The sequence below is a fragment of the Triticum urartu genome, chromosome 3 (assembly GCF_003073215.2).
Source record: "Triticum urartu cultivar G1812 chromosome 3, Tu2.1, whole genome shotgun sequence".
NCBI lineage: Eukaryota > Viridiplantae > Streptophyta > Magnoliopsida > Poales > Poaceae > Triticum > Triticum urartu.
Window position 1 is genome coordinate 743,755,508 of NC_053024.1, and position 18,776 is coordinate 743,774,283.

The 18,776-nt window shown below is 47.2% G+C and overlaps 1 protein-coding gene and 1 pseudogene across 1 annotated transcript; both read right to left on the reverse strand.

Annotated features, from left to right (window-relative positions):
• Window positions 1-12,268: 12,268 nt before the first annotated feature.
• On the reverse strand, window positions 12,269-12,808 carry LOC125547417. The gene has a single exon (XM_048711284.1). It carries the CDS (start codon window positions 12,806-12,808, stop codon window positions 12,269-12,271), a length of 540 nt encoding a protein of 179 aa, XP_048567241.1.
• A 2,142-nt stretch (window positions 12,809-14,950) lies between these two features.
• LOC125547418 lies at window positions 14,951-16,180 on the reverse strand (annotated as a pseudogene).
• Between the last annotated feature and the right edge of the window lie 2,596 nt (window positions 16,181-18,776).

Here is an 18,776-nt window from a genome sequence, read left to right on the forward strand (position 1 = left end):
AGTTCCCCGCGCACCCGCATAGCACTTGAGGTCGTCAAGTCCGTCGGCGATGCGGCAGACAAGCTCCGGCGGCAGGTCTGCCCTGGCCTAGCATGACAACATGGTGGGGCAAGAATTTTGGCGAGGTTGGGGAATTTCTTATTGAAAAACAAGGGGCTTTCAATCAGACAAAGATAGGAAAAAAGAAAGAAAGAAAGAAACGTAGAAGTTGAGTGTCCTGGCCTATGATGGAAATCTTTTAAAGCGTCTGACTGATCCACGGAAACATGCATGCAGAAATGGCAGTAGTAGTTGTATATATAATTTAATTAATCTTTCCAGAAGTCATGATTTCCTTCCGCCAAATCAATATAGAATTTAATTAATGCTTTGAGAAATTATGCAAAATACTCAATTTTTTTCCTTGGTAAATAGTGATTTCTTACTCTTTTTGTTGTTGTTTTTGGTAAGTCGTGATTCCTTGAAAATAGACATATACTCCGTCGGTCCCGCATTAGCTGGCTCAGATTTTACTAAGTAAGGATGTATCTAGACACGTGTAAGTATTGGATACATTTGTATCTATACAAATCTAGATCAACTAATTTGGAGCGAAGGTTGTACAAAATATTGATGTTGCTCAGAAATCACAGATTTGCTTCCAACAAACAACTAAAATATTTTTCCTATAGCACTAAAGTGGCATGGACACTTAAATTTTGGCCAACACTCCGTGTGTGAAAACGGACACGCTCGGTCATTGCAATGTGAGACTGCTACGTCCCCAACATATCTATAATTTTTTATTGCTCCATGTTATTATAGTATCAATCTTGGATGCTTTATATACATTTACAAGCAACTTTGTATCATTTTTTGGGACTAACCTACTAACTTAGTGCCCAGTACCAATTGTTGTTTTTTCTTCTTTTTTGACTTTGCAGTATATGAGTACCAAACGAAGTCTGAATGTCATGACACTTTTTGGATATTTTTATGGCAATAAGAGACCCTAGAAACTTCGAGGAGGATCTAGAAGACAAAGGAGTGGCCCACTAGGCACCAGGGCGCGCCCTGGCATATAGTGGGGCCCATGAGCCTCTATTTGACCTGACTCCGCCTCTATAAATACTCTAAAATAAGGAAACCTATCAGGGAGTCTACGAAATATTTTTTTCGCTGCCACAAGCCTTTGTTCTCGAGAGATCCCATCCGGGGACCCTTTCTGGCACTCTGCCGGAGGGAGAAACAATCATGAAGGGGTTCTTCATCACCCTTGATGTCCCTTCGATGATGCATCAATAGTTTACCACAGACCTATGGATCCTAGTTAGTACCTAGATGGCTTCTTCCCTCGTTTTGATTCCCAATACAATGTTCTCCTTGGTGTTCTTGGAGATCTATTTGTTGTAATGACTTTTGGCGGTGTTATTGCTGGGATCCGATGAATTGTGAGTTTATGATCAGATCTATCCATGAATATTATTTGAGTTTTCTCTAAACTCTTTTATGCATGATTAATAAAGCTTTGTATTTCTTCTCCGATTTATTGGTTTGGTTTGGCCAACTAAATTGATTATCTTGCCATGGGAAGAGGTGCTTTATAACGGGTTCGATCTTGAAGTGCTCCATCCTAATGACAAAAAGGGTAAAAAATGGGGTTTATTCCTACATGTGTTTATCTAGTCTACATCAGGTCATGTTGCGTAATGCATTACTCTATTTTTCCAGGAACTTAATACACTAGATGCATGTTGGATAGCGGTCGATGTGTGGAGTAATAGTAGTAGATGCAGGCATGAGTCAATCTACTAATTTTGGATGTGATGCCTATGTATGATCATTGCCTTGGATATGAATATAATTATTTGCTTTTCAATCAATTGCCCAACAGTAATTTGTTTACCCACCATATGTTATTTTCTCGAGAGAAGCCTCTAGTTAAAATATGCCCCCAGGTCTATCTTTTATCATATTTTAAAACTAAAAATACCTTGTTGTAATTTCCTTTTATGTATTCTATTTTGTATTTTTGTTCAATCTATATATCAAATACTATACAATTTATCTTGATCCTAACCGTTGAGGGATTGAAAACCCCTCTACGCGTTGGATTGCATGAATTTGTTGTTTGTGTGCAGGTGTTGTTTACATATTGTTGCTTGGTTCTCCTACTGGATTGATAAGCTTTGTTTCATAAAAGAGGGAAATACTTATCTCTACTGTACTGCATCATCCTCTCCTCTTTGAGGAAATCCCAACGCAGCTCACAAGTAGCAGAGGCGTCCATTCCGAGTCATGTCGCCTATTTTAATAGTCAAACGCTTCGTCCCAGCTCCCCTCCTCTGTCTCCCGTAGGTCCCTAAAAAACTAAGACAAAAATAAAACGTTGTTAAAACATGGGTTGTTGCCACAGAAACACCGTTCACATCAAGCAGCAGCTCACCATCCCCTCCCACTCCAACACCACACCCTCCAGCCAGCTACTATGGTGGTCATTGTCGTAGCATCCCTGCAAGCCAGCCCCCACATCCCATCTACAAGCTGCCGCATCATCGGATGGCGTCCCAGCATCTCTTTTGTTGAGGTGTCATTCCCTGCCCAGGGTGACCATAGCTGCATTATCCCACCCCCACCCCTCTCCCAATTTGCCGCTTGGCTGCCAACATCGTATTGCAGCAACACATCAGTCGGTACCTCGCATAGTGGCTATGGACAATCGCCAGAGGCAGCGGCCCATGCTTCAGTTCGGCATTTTTAAGCCATGACCATGAAGGGAGAGGTGGATAAGGAGGCCGACGACGAGCATGGAGGAGTGACTCTATTGGAGAAACTTCCATGTTCATCATCGGTATCACCAACACTCTATTCATCATCAGGATCATCTTCTCCATCAACATCTTCACCAGCACCATCTGATCTTTGAACCCTAGATCATCCCTCTTGCTCAGTCTTTGTATCAAAGTTCATATTGGTACATGTGAGTATATTATGTGTTGATTACGCGTTCGTAGTTGATGCATAGGAGAATTATTTGTGAAAGATTGTTATGTCAGATTGTTCTTCATATATTCATACCTACTGATCATTATCCACATGATGTCTTGTGAGTTGATCCATTAGTTCGTGAGGACACACGAAAAGTCTTAGTAGATACCATTTAATGTTTCTATTATATGATGTGTTGTTATTCCTCTACTGGTGTTATCATAACGTCGATTGCATGACACTTCACCATATTGAGGCCTAGGGGAAGGAATTGTGTAATCAGGTTGTTGATTATGGGTTGCTGGAGTGATAGTAACCCAAACCCAATTTATCAATTGTTATGTGACGGGATGTTTTGGATCCATTTGTTTAAGGTGATGTTAAATTTGTCTTGATTACTTCAAATGTAGGGAACGGTGAATCAAATGATAGGCTGACGATTCCACATGAATTAAACAAACTTCGAATGAAGGATAAAAACACACGAACAAAATCCTTTACCGACGGTGTCGGTGTCAAAACCGGCGGATCTCGGGTAGGGGGTCCCGAACTGTGCGTCTAGGCGGATGGTAACAGGAGGCAGGGGACACAATGTTTTACCCAGGTTCGGGCCCTCTTGATGGAGGTAAAACCCTACGTCATGCTTGATTAATATTGATGATATGGGTAGTACAAGAGTAGATCTACTACGAGATCAAGGAGGCTAAACCCTAGAAGCTAGCCTATGGTATGATTGTTGTTCGTCCTACGGACTAAAACCCTCCGGTTTGTATAGACACCGGAGAGGGCTAGGGTTACACAGAGTCGGTTACAATGGTCGGAGATCTACATATCTGTATCGCCAAGCTTGCCTTCCACGCCAAGAAAAGTCCCTTCCGGACACGGGACGAAGTCTTCAATCTTGTATCTTCATAGTCCAGGAGTCCGGCTGAAGGTATAGTCCGGCTATCCGGACACCCCCTAATCCAGGACTCCCTCAGTAGCCCCTGAACCAGGCTTCAATGACGACGAGTCCGTCGCGCAGATTGTCTTCGGCATTGCAATGCGGGTTCCTCCTCCAAATACTTCATAGAAGATTTTGAACACAAAGGTAGTGTCCGACTCTGCAAAATAAGTTTCCACATATTGCCATAGAAAGAATAATATTTACACAAATCTATCTGCTGACGTATTTCGTAGCGTGACATCACACCACGGCCAAGTCTTTATTCGAATCGTTTTACTGTCCCACCTCAGCGCGTTTTGCGAGGCGGTTTCCTTGGCACGTCTTGTCAAAGCAGAGATCGTGTCCCCTTATTCCGGGATTCTCATCAATACGGGCATGGGTAACCCAACCGTACCCATTGGTATGTTTTCTCGATCAAAGGCGAGTCCCAAACGGTCACGGGGAGGGCCCTTGGTATTCAACCTCTTATAAAGAGACCAAGGCCTTACTCCTTTCTTTCAATCTCAAACGAGTTCGCCCTTCGCCTCGAGTTCCAACACCCAAGGCTCCAGATTTCAGGCGCTTCGAACCTTCGACAATGTCCAGTTCCGATCTTCGAGGCCGATGGATGCCCTCCTCCATCATGGAGGAGGACGTGCTGAAGTTGAGAGAGGCCAGGTTCTTGACCGGTGAAATCTCGCATAGGCTGCCTGCTCAAGGGCAGGCCATTCCCACTCCCAAGCCTGGTGAGAGTGCGGTTTTCATGTCACACTTCCTTCGGGGGCTTGGCTTCCCGACGGATCCCTTCGTGAGGGGGCTCATGTTTTATTATGGGCTGGAATTTCACGACTTAGCTCCGGAGTCCATCCTCCATCTTTCCTCATTCATCGTCGTGTGTGAAGCCTTCCTCCGTATTACTCCTCACTTTGGACTATGGCTCAAGACCTTCAAAGTAGAGCCGAAGATGATCGAGGGACGGCACGCGGAGTGCGGGGGTGCTTTTATAAGCAAGAATGCTGGTGCTCCATTGCCCGAGGGCTTTTTTCAAGGGGAGTCCAGCTTATGGAAACAAGAGTGGTTTTATATCACAACTCCCAGGAGCACCAAGTGGGTGGCGCTGCCTGCTTTCCGCTCGGGTCCCCCGCCACGACTGGCGTCATGGGTCAATAAGGGGCTGGACTGGGGGCCGGCAAAGGACGTGCCCCTGTTGCAGGGCCGCATCCAAGATCTCCTAGAAAGAGACATCAGTCTGGACGTGGTGACCCAGGTTATGTTAATTCGTCGAGTTCTGCCCTGCAAACGTCGCCCCCTCCACCTATGGGAGTTCAACCCGGAGGGACCACGAGTTCTCCAACATTTTCTTGGCATGACGCCTGTGGAGATGTACAAATTGTTCTTCGGACCACAAGTAGTGTGTCTGGGTTCTACGGAGGACGCAGGTCTGAGCTGCAATCGTCCGGATACTCAAGTAAGTAGCCTTGTGCCCGGACTCGCTATCCGTATATTTATCATAGATTGCCCCTAAAAGAGTTGTCCTTTAAACAGGAGTGGATAGCGAAAGCAAAGCTAATCGGGTGTTCAGCCCCCCTCCCCGAGACCACGCCGGGTCTCGTGCTAGTCAGGATGTTGGTGGTTGTGCCTTCAAAGGAAAGCGAGGGAGGGGACAAGGAAGCTACAGCCTCCTCGAAGGAGGTTGTCCGGAAGGGAGGAATAAAAAATTCCTCTCCTCGGGGGAAGAAGAGGACCGCCTCTGAAGACCCGGAGACCATTGCCTCAAAGCGGGGGAAGAAATCTTCGCTAGAGGGTCCTGTGATGGGGGATACTTCGGCCGAATTATGCCCTCAAGGGGATCAGCCCTCCACCGAGCCGTAAGTAGAGAGGAGTTTTCTTTTTAAGAAATGAGAGAAATCCTTGCTTTATATCTGAGAAAAGTAATCGAAAATTTACCTTGTAGCTCGGACCTTAGCCCTTCTCGGCAGAGCTCGTCTTCAAGGGATCTTCTTCCGGAGATGATAGAGAGCGGAACGCCTCCCCCTGCCGTACCGCCTTGCGACGCGGGCGACCCTGAGGTATCGTCGCGGAGGGTTTCTCCGAATCCGGCAGGGCCAAAAGGTAGTCATATGGCCCCCCAAAGCCCTCCGCGTCCAGCCTTCGAAAAGGGCCATCGGAAGAGTCCGGTGCCGTCTGGTGCGCGGTCGGAGGAGCTGAAGGGTCTGCTAGGGCGAGCATCTATCTCAGAGGAGCACCGTGCATTGATGGGTACGGTGATTCAGAGGATTTCATCCACGGAGAGCGGATTGCACGAGGCTGTCAGGAGTTTGCTGACAGGTTTTGAGGTACGCGAAATAATGTACCCTTTTTGGATAGTTGCGCATAAATAAGATGCGCCCTGTGTAGATAATAGCCCCTGAGACTCTGTGCGTTGTTAAAAGTGACGGCGCGCAGAGGATCATAATCCCAGGTCTAATATGCCGCCTTCATACGTAGGTGGCAAAGTGTCCGGTGGCAAGCCGGACTGACGAATTTGCCAAGCTAAAGCGGCAACTTGACGTGGCAGATGCCGACATCGCGCTTCTAAACAAGCGGCTTGACGAGGCACCTGGTAAGAGGAGCTTTATGCCAGTATCTTACAATGTGTGCGCTTGATGCAGATGGTGCTGCTGCCATGGAGAATCTTCGGGCGGAACTTGCCCGAGCAAAGGAGTAAGCCAGGAAAAGTGATGCGGCTGCCGGAAAGGCAATTGAAGAGCTGAAAGCCGAACAGGCTGCTCATTGCCGAAGCAAGAAGGAAATGGCCGAGATGGCCGTGAAGCTGAAGAACGCTGCTGACCATTGCAAGCTTCTTGAAAAAGAAGATCGGGCGGAACAGATGGACCTGGAGAAGGCCGTTTTCGATGCCAAGGATGCTCGCTCTGCAATGAGAGCTATGAAGGAGGAGCTGCGTTAGGCCGGAGAGATCGCGGCTGGAAAGCCCTTTATGCTGTGGAGGAAGTTCTGTGATCCTAAACATGCTCCGTTAGACCGGATGTGGAGTACGGAGGACACCTATCTAGATTTGGCAGCGAGTTCCGCAGATGCGGCCGAACACTTCCGAGATCAGGAAGATCGTGAAGTGGAAAAGCTCTTTTGGTCGCAGTTCCACAATCCGGAGTGTCCACTATCATTAGCCGATCGTTTGGCCGAATGGGCCGAGCTAAATAGGTTGTCCGGACTCGCCATGAAGTATGTCATGAGTCATCTGTGGCCAGAGAGGCCAGAGCCAAAAAGTTATTTCAACTTAGTGCAGCAATTCCTTGGTGCGGCGCCGCATATCAATGCGATGAAGAGGTCAGCGTGCATAGAGGGTGCGCGGATGGCTCATGCCCGTGTGAAGACATACTGGGCGGAAATGGAGGCCACCGCTGTTGCATCCCCAGACTCGGATGGAAGCCGAGTACCTGCCAAGCACTATTTGCAAGGCGCTTGTTTAATAGAGACACAGTGCTCGAAGGATACTATATTCGAATATCATATATTATTGTAAAACAATATTTTGATAAATTGTAGAAGCTTTTTATACTTGTGCATGCAAGTATTATAATACCTCCTGTGCGTCCGTTTAACATATATGTATATATAATTTGAAAGATGGCAGTTGTCGGCTTCAGCCCCCACACACATAATGCGGGGGTGTTCGCAGAAGGCGCATTTTCACACTTGATCCAACGTCTTGGTCCTACAAAGGAGGTGATAGCGTAGCGAACTAGGCAATCGGACTATGATGCTTTATCACTTTCACTTAGCCATAGGAGTTTGACAGTGAGGCTACTTATATAGCCCCTGGTGGCTCCTGCGCTCGCCCGAACTCGGGGCGCGTATGTGCCTGGCCGGGAAGCGGCCCTTCGTTAATGCGGAGGAACCCTAAAGATTCCGGTAAGTCATCAAGTGGTTAACCAGTCTCACGCTATATCATGATAGTCAGTTTTCGGCTTTCTCTACTGAGGTGCTCGCCTGGCCGAACCGGGGCACAATCGCAGTCGTACTCCTGGTGCCGCCTTCGCCGATAGAGCGGAACGTAAGGTAGCAAAACACAGGAGCCGGGCAAACCCAACATTTGACCAAAGACATGATTTGGAGCTGGTTCATATAAGGCAAACTCGCGACGCCGAACACTCCCTAAGGTATTCGGTCTTTATGAGGGCGGGCGGGATAACGCCCTTAGTAATAAGCCCCTAGTGTCCAGGTACGCGCAAAACTCTGACGTGGCCACATGCCAAAACGCCAGCCTCCTCCTTGGTTATACCAAGAAACCAGGGGATGTGTATCAACAAGAGAAAGTAAAAAAGGTTTACGCAGGGTCTTAATCTGAAAAGAATCCTTGGAACGGGTCCCTGCTGCACGTCTGCGCCTGTGTCTCCATTGTGCCGTATCCTAGACGGGCGTAGCACGGTGTTCATCTGTAAAAGAGAGGAACTTAGTTTAGGAAAGATCGTGCCAAACATGAGTTATGCTAAATAAACGAAGTATGTCGAAATGGGTAAAATTGAGCTTTATTGTCTCTTGTTTTATATGCGCGGAGCCCCTAGTACAGGGGTATACGGCTATTAAGCCTTTATCAATTGTATGTTTATGCCGGACTCATCTAGCCGTGTCCGTGGTCTTGACGACCTGTTTAGGTGCTTTGGCTGGTGAAGCCGCTTTATTGTGGGGCTGTCAAGGCAGCCGCACTGTCTTCCGCGCGGGGGGGGGGGGGGGACACTCAATGTTTTCCCTTTAATGAGATGATGCCTCGTGGACCGGGCATCTTAAGCGTGAGAGATGCATAATGCGGTATTGCGTTAAAGCGGGCGAAAGCTTCGCGTCCCAGCAGTGCTTGATAGCTACTTGAGAATGGGGCGATGTGGAAAGTTAGCTGTTCGTGATGGAAGTTATCGGGGGAGCCGAACATAACTTCTAGCCAGAGAGAACCCATGCAACGGGCATCCGGGCCTGGCGTTACCCCTTGAAAGGAGGTTTTGCTATGGTGAATTTTTGTTGGGTCTATCCCCATGTTGCGGATTGTGTCCTGGTATAACAGGTTTAGACCACTACCGCCGTCCATCAGGACATTTGTAAAGTTGAGTCCGCCGATTATTGGATCTAATACCAAGGCAGTCCAGCATGTGTTCCGGATACTTCTAGAGTAATCCTGATGGACGAAGGTGATCGGTTTTAACAACCATTGGCGAGACTCCTTTGGGATAGGCCGTATGGCACGTATCTCTGTTGGCACCATTCTGTTCATCACGTGAAGTAAGTTTACTGTTTTGACTTGCGGGAAATCCTTTTGTTTCCTGGTGCTCTGCTTGTGGGGTTTGTCGTCGTCCTCACTTGGTGTGTCGAGCCCCTTGTGTTCGGCGTTGATTTTGCTGGATTGCTTGAAAACCCAACAATCTCTGTGGGTATGGTTCGCAAGCTTCCCGGGAGTACTGTGTATTTGACATATCTTGTCCAAGATTTTGTTTAAGTTGGATAGCTCGTCCCTATTATCCTTGAGGGGCGGCTTTCTCTGATTCTGCCACGAGCTTTTGAATCCGGCGTTGACCGCCGTGCTCTTTGGGTTGTTTCTCTTATTCCGGCGCTGGTCCTTGTTGCGTCGGGGTTTTCCGTTTCCATCCCTAACTTCAGATGTACTTGGGTCGCTGGTGCTACATCTTGCCAACCAGCTGTCCTCTCCTGCGCAAAAGCGGGTCATGAGGCTTGTTAATGTGGCCATTGTTCTTGGCTTTTCTTGGCCAAGGTGTCTGGCGAGCCATTCATCTCGAACGTTATGCTTAAAAGCTGCTAGGGCTTCGGCGTCCGGACTCGACTATCTGATTCTTTTTAGTAAGAAATCTATTCCAAAATTTCCGGGCTGACTCTCCGGGCTATTGAGTTATGTGATTGAGATCGTCTGCATCCAAAGGGCGGACATAGGTCCCTTGAAAATTTTCCTAGAAAGCATCCTCAAGCTCTTCCCAACTTCCAATGGTGTTTTCGGGAAGGCTTTTGAGCCAATGCCGGGCTGGCCCTTTAAGCTTGAGGGGTAAGTATTTTATGGCGTGGAGGTCATCTCCTCTCGCCATGTGTATGTGGAGGATATAATCCTCGATCCATACCCCAGGGTCTGTTGTTCCCTCGTACGCCTCTATGTTTACGGACTTGAATCCCGCTGGAAATTCATGGTCCAGCACCTCATCGGTGAAACATAGGGAGTGTGCGGCACCCCTGTATTTGGGTGTGCCGTGATGTTTGGATATTTGTTGTGTTGCATTGCTTACTAGAGCTTGCTTTCTTGGCCCGTAGATAGATCTGGCTGGGCCATCTTTTTGATGCGGATCCTTTGGTGGATCGCGTGCCGGCTTGTGTGCGTCGCCGCTTGCCGCTCCATGCTGGCCATGCGGTTGTCTATTCGACCGGGTGGCTTTCCTATTTTTTGACTGCGGGCGCTCTAAGGCCTCCTCGTCAAATTCAGGCAGTAGCTTTCGCTTTGGATAGCTTTTTGTGCGGCGACTGTCGCCATATTTGTCTGCGGTGTTGCGTACTTTGCTCCATCTGATTCTGAGTGCATCTTCCGCAGTTTTGAGCTTCCGCTTCTGCTTTTTCAGGCTATGTGCAGTGGCGACGAGCCCTTCGTGGAGGTTCTTCTGCTCCATGAGCCTATCCGGCGTAAGGTCGTCCGGAATGTTGTTTTCGCCGGGGACGGGGTGTTCGGTTTGTTTATCCAAGTTGCCCTGTTCGGACGGTTGCTCGAAGGCATGTTCGTCGTCCGTCGGCTCGTCCTGCTCTATGGATAGGTCTGTATGGCTGCTGTCTCTGTCGAGGCGGGGCTTGGAGCGGCGCTTACGTCGCCGCTTTGATTGCTTTTCGAGTGAATGATCCCTCGTTGCATCCCTGTGTTCCTCGTCGTTGCTTCCTTTGGGTGTGTCCACCATGTATACATCATGAGATGAGGTGGCTGTCTAGTGCCTTATAGGCGTTGGTTCATGTTCATCTCCTACATCGTCGTCCATACCGTCGATGTCTTCAGAGTCAAAGTCGAGCACGTCGTTTAAATTATTGACAGTGGCTACGAAGTGGGTGGTGGGTGGGCTTTGAATTTCTTTATCATCCGCATCCCAACCTTGTTGACCATAGTCCGGCCAGGGCTCTCCTGATAAAGAGATAGACTTTAGTGAATTCAGAATATCGCCGAAGGGCGAGTGCTGAAAGATGTCCGCGGTGGTGAACTCCATGATCGGCGCCCAATCGGGTTCGATATGTAGGGGCGCGGAGGGCTCGGAGTCTGGAGAGGAGTCCGGCTCCTTGGAGTCATGGGCTTCGCAGAGAATAGGGCTGGTGTTCGGCTCGATTGCCGTAGAGATTGCAGCCCCCGAGGCGGTGTCCAACCACCCATCCTCGATTGGCGCAGTTGGCTCCGAATTAAGGGTCGGAGCTGATGCGGGTGCGGCCTCCAGGGCACTGTTAGGCGGCAGAGCTAGATCATGCCCATCGTGACAGTGCGGCACGCTCGGCTGCGGCTCGAATCCGTCGAAGATCAAGTGTCCGCGGAGGTCCGCTGTGTAGTTTAAACTTCCAAATCTGACCTGACGGCCAGGGGCGTAGCTTTTGATCTGCTCCAGATGGCCAAGCGAATTGGCCCGCAGTGCAAAGCCGCCAAATACGAAGATCTGTTCGGGGAGAAAAGTCTCACTCTGGATCGCATCGTCGTTGATGATCGGAGGAGCCATCGGGCCTAAAAGTGATGACACAGAGGAACTCTCAATGAAAGCACCAATGTCGGTGTCAAAACCGGCGGATCTCGGGTAGGGGGTCCCGAACTATGCGTCTAGGCGGATGGTAACAGGAGGCAGGGGACACAATGTTTTACCCAGGTTCGGGCCCTCTTCATGGAGGTAAAACCTACGTCTTGCTTGATTAATATTAATGATATGGGTAGTACAAGAGTAGATCTACCACGAGATCAAGGAGGCTAAACCCTAGAAGCTAGCCTATGGTATGATTGTTGTTCGTCCTACGGACTAAAACCCTCCGGTTTATATAGACACCGGAGAGGGCTAGGTTTACACAGAGTCGGTTACAATGGTAGGAGATCTACATATCCATATCGCCAAGCTTGCCTTCCACGCCAAGAAAAGTCCCTACCGGACACGGGACGAAGTCTTCAATCTTGTATCTCCATAGTCCAGGAATCCGGCCGAAAGTATAGTCCGGCTATCCGAACACCCCCTAATCCAGGACTCCCTCAGACGGTACAACATCACTTCCACCAATGTGGTTGGTGATCCTTATCACTATGTCGCCAAGCTGCCCCAGTGACGAATCACTTCCTTTCCAGATTAAGCTTGGGCCCTTGCTTGGGTCTGGTAAATTCTTATTTCATTCATCGCTTAGAAAGTACCAGCAGATTATGCTTTGTGGAGACCCCAGAATGACACCATCCATGAGGGGAATGCAAGGTGTTGACCTACCAGTTTTCATGTGAAAGACCATGCCCCAATCCCTACCTCTCCCACCGATCCAGTGCACACAATCACCCTTGAGTCCTAGAACACCTTCTGCATATATCGACACTGCTTTGTTCCTCCCAACAAACACTAAGTGTCCCCTTAAGTCGGTCAGAACGTCCCAACATGGTAGGCGCTGGGGGTCATACCTCAAAACAAATATCTTGTCATGTTCGATATGACAACGACCCACTCCCGACAGCTGCATACTAACCGTTGAGGCTGCATTCCTCCAGATTTGGTATATGTAATAATCGCAGAACACAAGGTTATAAGCGCTAGTGAAAGTCGAGATTGAATTATATGGCGGGGCGAAACTGGTGGCCAAGTCGAACAGTAAGTTGCTTCCCACAGATGAAAACAATGTCTCTATAGTGGTCGGCACTTTTAGATCTGGTGTCGTCCCGTGCATCTAGGTGATCCACTTGTTATGCACTACATGATGTGCTAATGTGTGGCCCTCCAGAATGACAGGTTCCCTGCGGCGGCGCTACAGCAGGTAGAGCTTGTGGACATCTCCAAACCGAGTGAGGCAGTAGACCATACCATTTCTGTGGTAGAGGAGATCAGTGATCTGGTCTCCATCGGCAAGGCGGATGGGGTCGAGGACGGCCCACCTCTCGGCCCCTGCGGCGATGTTGGCAAGCCCATTGATGTCACATATCACAGCGGCCAATAAGTCGTTAGTGGTGGGGTTGGTTGCAAACACAATCTTGGAGACGAGGCACCTATCGTAGATCAGCGAGGGCAGGAGGATCTTAGCGGCCATGACAAAGAGGCTGAGAAGAGTATGACCGTCGTCTATGCAGACAAAGAGGGCAAGCCATCCGCCGCAGTAGCCAACACAGGACCTAACACAGGGGATTGTGGTGAGCTTGATGCGTGAGGGTCAAGGCTACAGTGGTACGATGCTTGATGGCGGCGGCGGTGCAGCGCTTGGCGGGGTCGTCGCTGTGGTCCCTGAGCAGCGACGAGAATGGTGGCATGAGCGTGAAACGCCATCTCAGGTAAGTTCCCCGCGCACTCGTGTAGCACTTCGGGTCATCAAGTTCGGCGGCAGGTTTGCCCAGGCACGGCACGACAACATGGCGGGGTAAGAATCTTGGCGAGGTTAGGGAATTTCTTAATGAAAAATGAGGGGCTTTTTCTCACACAAAGAAAGAAAGAAACAAATAAACAGAGAAGCTGAGTGCCTAGGCCTATGATGGAAATCTTTTAAAGCGTTGACCGAGCCACGGAAACGTGCATGCAGAAAATTACTTGCAGCAATTGCGGTAACAGCTGTATATATAATTCAATTAATGCTTCGAGAAGTCATGATTTCCTTCCGCCAAATCAATATAGAACTTAATTAATGCTTCAACAAATTACTAAAAATACTCTAATGTTTTTCCTTGGTAAATCGTGATTTCTTAGTCTTTCTTTTGTTGTTTTTGGTAAGTCGTGATTGCTTGAAAATAGACATATACTCCATCGGTCTCGTGTTAGCTGGCTCAGATTTTACTAAATAAGGATGTTTCTAGACATGTTTAAGTGTTGGACACATTTGTATCTAAACAAATCTAGGTCAACTAATTTGTAGCGAAGGTTGTACAAAATACTAATGTTATTTAGAAATCACATATTTGCTTCCAACAAACAACTTAAATATTTTTCACATAGCACTAAAGTGGCATGGACATTTAAATTTTTGCCAACAGTCGGTGTGGCGAAGGAGGCTGACGACAAGCATGGAGGAGCGACTCCACCGGAGAAACTTTCATGTTCATCATCAGGATCACCAACACTCTATTCATCATTGGGATCATATTCTCCATCAACATCTTCACCAGCACCATGTAATCTTCAAACCCTAGATCATCCCTCTTGCTCAATATTTGTATCAAAGTTCATATTCTGTGAGTATTTTATGTGTTGATTACACATTTGTAGTTGATGCATCGGAGAATTATTTGTGAAAAATTGTTATGTTCAGATTGTTCTTCATATATTCATACCTACTGATCATTATACCTATGATGTCTTGTGAGTTGATCCATTATTACTTGAGGACATGCGAAAAGCCTTATTGGTAGTAGTCATGCGAAGTAGATAACTATTCAATGTTTTGATTATATTTTTTGTTGTTCTTCCTCTAGTGGTGTTATGAGAACGTCGATTGCACGACACTTCACCATATTGATGCCTAGAAGAAGGAATAGTGGAATCAGTTTGTTGATTATGGGTTGCCAGAGTGATAGTAACCCAAACCCCAGTTTATCAATTGTTATGTGAGAGGTTGTTTGGGATCCAAATGTTATGTTAAATTTATCTTGTTTACTTCAAATGTAGGGAACGGTGAATCAAATGATACGCCGACAATTCCAAATGAATTAAATAAACTTCGAATGTAGTATACAAAAAACATGAACCAAACCCTTTACCGACGGTACAACATCACTTCCACCAATGTGGTTCATGTTCCTTATCACTATGTCGCCAGGCTGCCCTAGTGACGCATCACTTTTTTCCAGATTAAGCATGGGCCTTTGCTCGGGTCGGGTAAACACTTCTTTCATTCACCGCTTAGAATGTACGAGCAAATTGTGCTTTGTGGAAACCCCGGAATTTCGCCATCCATGAGGGGAATGCAAGGTATTGATCTGCCCGTTTTGACGTCATAGACCATGCCCCCATCACTACCTCTCCCACCGATCCAGTACACACAATCACCCTTGAGTCCTGGAACTCCTTCTGCATATATCGACACTGCCCTGTTCCTCCCAACAAACACTAAGTGTCCCATTAAGTCAGTTAGAATGTCCCAACATGGTCGGCGCTGGGGGTCGTACCTCAGAACAAATATTTTTTTCATGTTCGATATGACAATGACCCACTCCTGGCAGCTGCATACTAACCGTGGAGGCTGCATTCCTCTTGATTTGGTATATGTTACAATCGCAGAACACAAGGTTATTAGTGCTAGTGAAAGTCGAGATTGTATTATTTGGCGGGGTGAAATTGGTGGCCACGTCAAACAGTATGTTGCTTCCCACAGATGACAACAATGTCTCTATAGTGGTCGACACTTTTAGATCTAGACCTGTCCCGTGCTTCTAGATGATCTGCTTGTTATGCACTACGTGATGCGCTAATGTGTGGCCCTCGAGAATGACAGGTTCCCTGCGGCGGCGCTACAGCAGGCGGAGCATGTGGACATCTCCAAACCGAGTGAGGCAGTAGACAATACCATTTCTGTTGTAGAGGATGTCAGTGATGTAGTCTCCATCGGCGAGGCGGATGGGGTCGAGGACGACCAACCTCCCGGCCCCTGCAGCGATGTAGGAAGCCTATTTATGTCACATATCACGGCGGCCAATAAGTCATTAGTGGTGGGGTTGGGTGCAAAGAGCATCTTGGAGACGAGGCGTCTTGCAGGAGGATCTCAGCGGCCATGATGGGGTGGAAAAGGCTAAGCAGACTATGACCATCGCCGATGTAGACAAAGAGGGCAAGCCATCCACCACAGTAGACAAGACAGGTCCTAACACAGGGGATTGTGGTGAGCTTGATGCGTGAGGGTCCAGGCTACAGTGGTACAACGCTTGATTGCGGCGGTGGTGCAGCGCTTGGCGGGGTCGTCGCTGTGGTCCACGAGCAGCGATGTGAATGGTGGCATGAGCGCGAAACGCCATGTCAGGTAAGTTCCCCGCGCACTCGCGTAGAACTTGACGGCGTCAAGTCCGTCGGCGATGCGGCAGACAAGCTCCGGCGGCAGGTCTGCCCAGGCACGGCACGACAACATGGCGGGGCAAGAATTTTGGCGAGGTTAGGGAATTTCTTAAAGAAAAGTGAGGGGATTTTGCTCACACAAAGAAGAAAGAAATAAATAAACAGAGATGTTGAGTGCCCTGGCCTATGATGGAAATCTTTTAAAGCGTTGACCGAGCCACGGAAACGTGCATGCAGAAAATTGCTTGCATAAATTGCTGTAAAAGCTGTATATATAATTTAATTAATGCTTCGAGAAGTCATGATTTCCTTCCTCCAACTCAATATAGAATTTAATTAATGCTTCAACAAATTGCCAAAAATACTCAAATGTTTTTCCTTGGTAAATCGTGATTTCTTACTCTTTCTTTTTTTGTTTTTGGTAAGTCGTGATTGCTTGAAAATAGACATATACTCCATCGGTCTCGCGTTTGCTAGCTCAGATTTTACTAAATAAGGATGTATCTAGACAAACTTAAGTGTTGAATACATTTGTATCTAAACAAATCTAGATCATCTAATTTGTAGTGAAGGTTGTACAAAATATTAATGTTGTTCATAAATCACAGATTTTTCTTCCAACAAACAACTTAAATATTTTTCACATAGCAATAAAGTGGCATGGACACTTAAAGTTTTGCCAACGCTCGGTGTGGAGAAGGAGGCTGACGGCGAGCATGGAGGAGCGACTCAACCGGAGAAACTTTCATGTTCATCATCGGGATCACCAACACTCTATTCATCATTGGGATCATCTTCTCCATCGACATCTTCACCAGCACCATCTAATCTTCAAACCCTAGATCATCCCTCTTGCTCAATATTTGTATCAAAGTTCATATTGGTACCTGTGAGTATTTTATGTGTTGATTACACATTTGTAGTTGATGCATTGGAGAATTATTTGTGAAAAATTGTTATGTTCAGATTGTTTTTCATATATTCATACCTACTGATCATTATCCATATGATGTCTTGTGAGTTGATCCATTATTTCTTTAGGACATGCGAAAAGTCTTATTTGTAGTAGTCATGTGAATTAGATAACCATTCAATGTTTTGATTATATTTTTTGTTGTTCTTCCTCTAGTGTTGTTATGAGAACGTCAATTGCATGACACTTCACCATATTGAGGCCTAGGAGAAAGAATTGTGGTATCAGTTTGTTGATTATGGGTTGCTAGAGTGATAGTAACCCATACCCCACTTTATCAATTGTTATGTGAGAGGTTGTTTCGGATCCAATCGTTTAATGTTATGTTAAATTTATCTTGTTTATTTCAAATGTAGGGAACGATGAATCAAATGGTAGGCCGACAATTCCAAATGAATTAAATAAACTTCGAATGTAGTATACAAAAAACATGAACAAAACCCTTTACGGACGGTACAACATCACTTCCACCAATGTGGTTGGTGGTCCTTATCACTATGTCGCCAGGCTGCCCTACTGACGCATCACTTTTTTCCAGATTAGGCATGGGCCTTTCCTTGGGTCGGGTAAAATTTTCTTTCATTCACCGCTTAGAATGTACCAGGAAATTGTGATTTGTGGAAACCCCAGAATTTCGCCATCCATGAGGGGAATGCAAGGTATTGACCTGCCAGTTTTGATGTCATAGACCATGCCCCCATCACTACCTCTCCCACCGATCCAGTACACACAATCACCCTTGAGTCCTGGAACACCTTCTGCATATATCGACACTGCCTTGTTCCTCCCAACAAACACTAAGTGTCCCCTTAAGTCGGTCAGAACGTCCCAACATGGTCGGCGATGGGTGTCATACCTCAGAACAAATATGTTTTCTTGTTCGATATGACAACGACCCACTCCTGTCAGCTGCATACTAACCATGGAGGCTGCATTCCTCCAGATTTGGTATATGTTACAATCACAGAACACAAGGTTATTAGCGCTAGTGAAAGTCGAGATTGTATTATATGGCGGGGTGAAATTGGTGGCTACGTCAAACAGTAAGTTGCTTCCCATAGATGACAACAATGTCTCTATAGTGGTCGACACTTTTAGATCTAGTCCTGTCCCGTGCATCTAGATGATCTGCTTGTTATGCACTACGTGATGTGCTAATGTGTGGCCCTCGAGAATGATAGGTTCCCTGCGGCGGCGCTATAGCAGGTTGAGCATGTTGACATCTCCAGACCGAGTGAGGCAGTACACCATACCATTTCTGTTGTAGAGGATGTCGGTGATCTGGTCTCCATTGGCGAGGCGGATGGGGTCGAGGACGGCCCACCTCCCGGCCCCTATGGCGATGTAGGAAAGCCTATTGATGTCCCATATCACAGCGGCCAATAAGTCATTAGTGGTGGGGTTGGGTGCAAAGAGCATCTTGGAGACGAGGCGTATATCGTAGATCAACGTGGGGCAGGGGGATCTCAGCGGCCATGACGAGGTGGAAAAGGCTAAGCAGACTATGACCGTCGTCGATGCAGACAAAGAGGGCATGCCATCCGCCACAGTAGACAAGACAGGTCCTAACACAGGGGATTGTAGTGAGCTTGATGCATGAGGGTCAAGGCTACAGTGGTACGACGCTAGATTGCGGCGGTGGTGCAGTGATACGTCTCCAACGTATCCATAATTTTTGATTGCTCCATGCTATATT

Excerpts from the sequence above, each read along its gene's own strand:
- LOC125547417 (XM_048711284.1), bottom strand. The coding sequence starts at position 12,808 with ATGCACGGGACGACACCAGATCTAAAAGTGCCGACCACTATAGAGACA.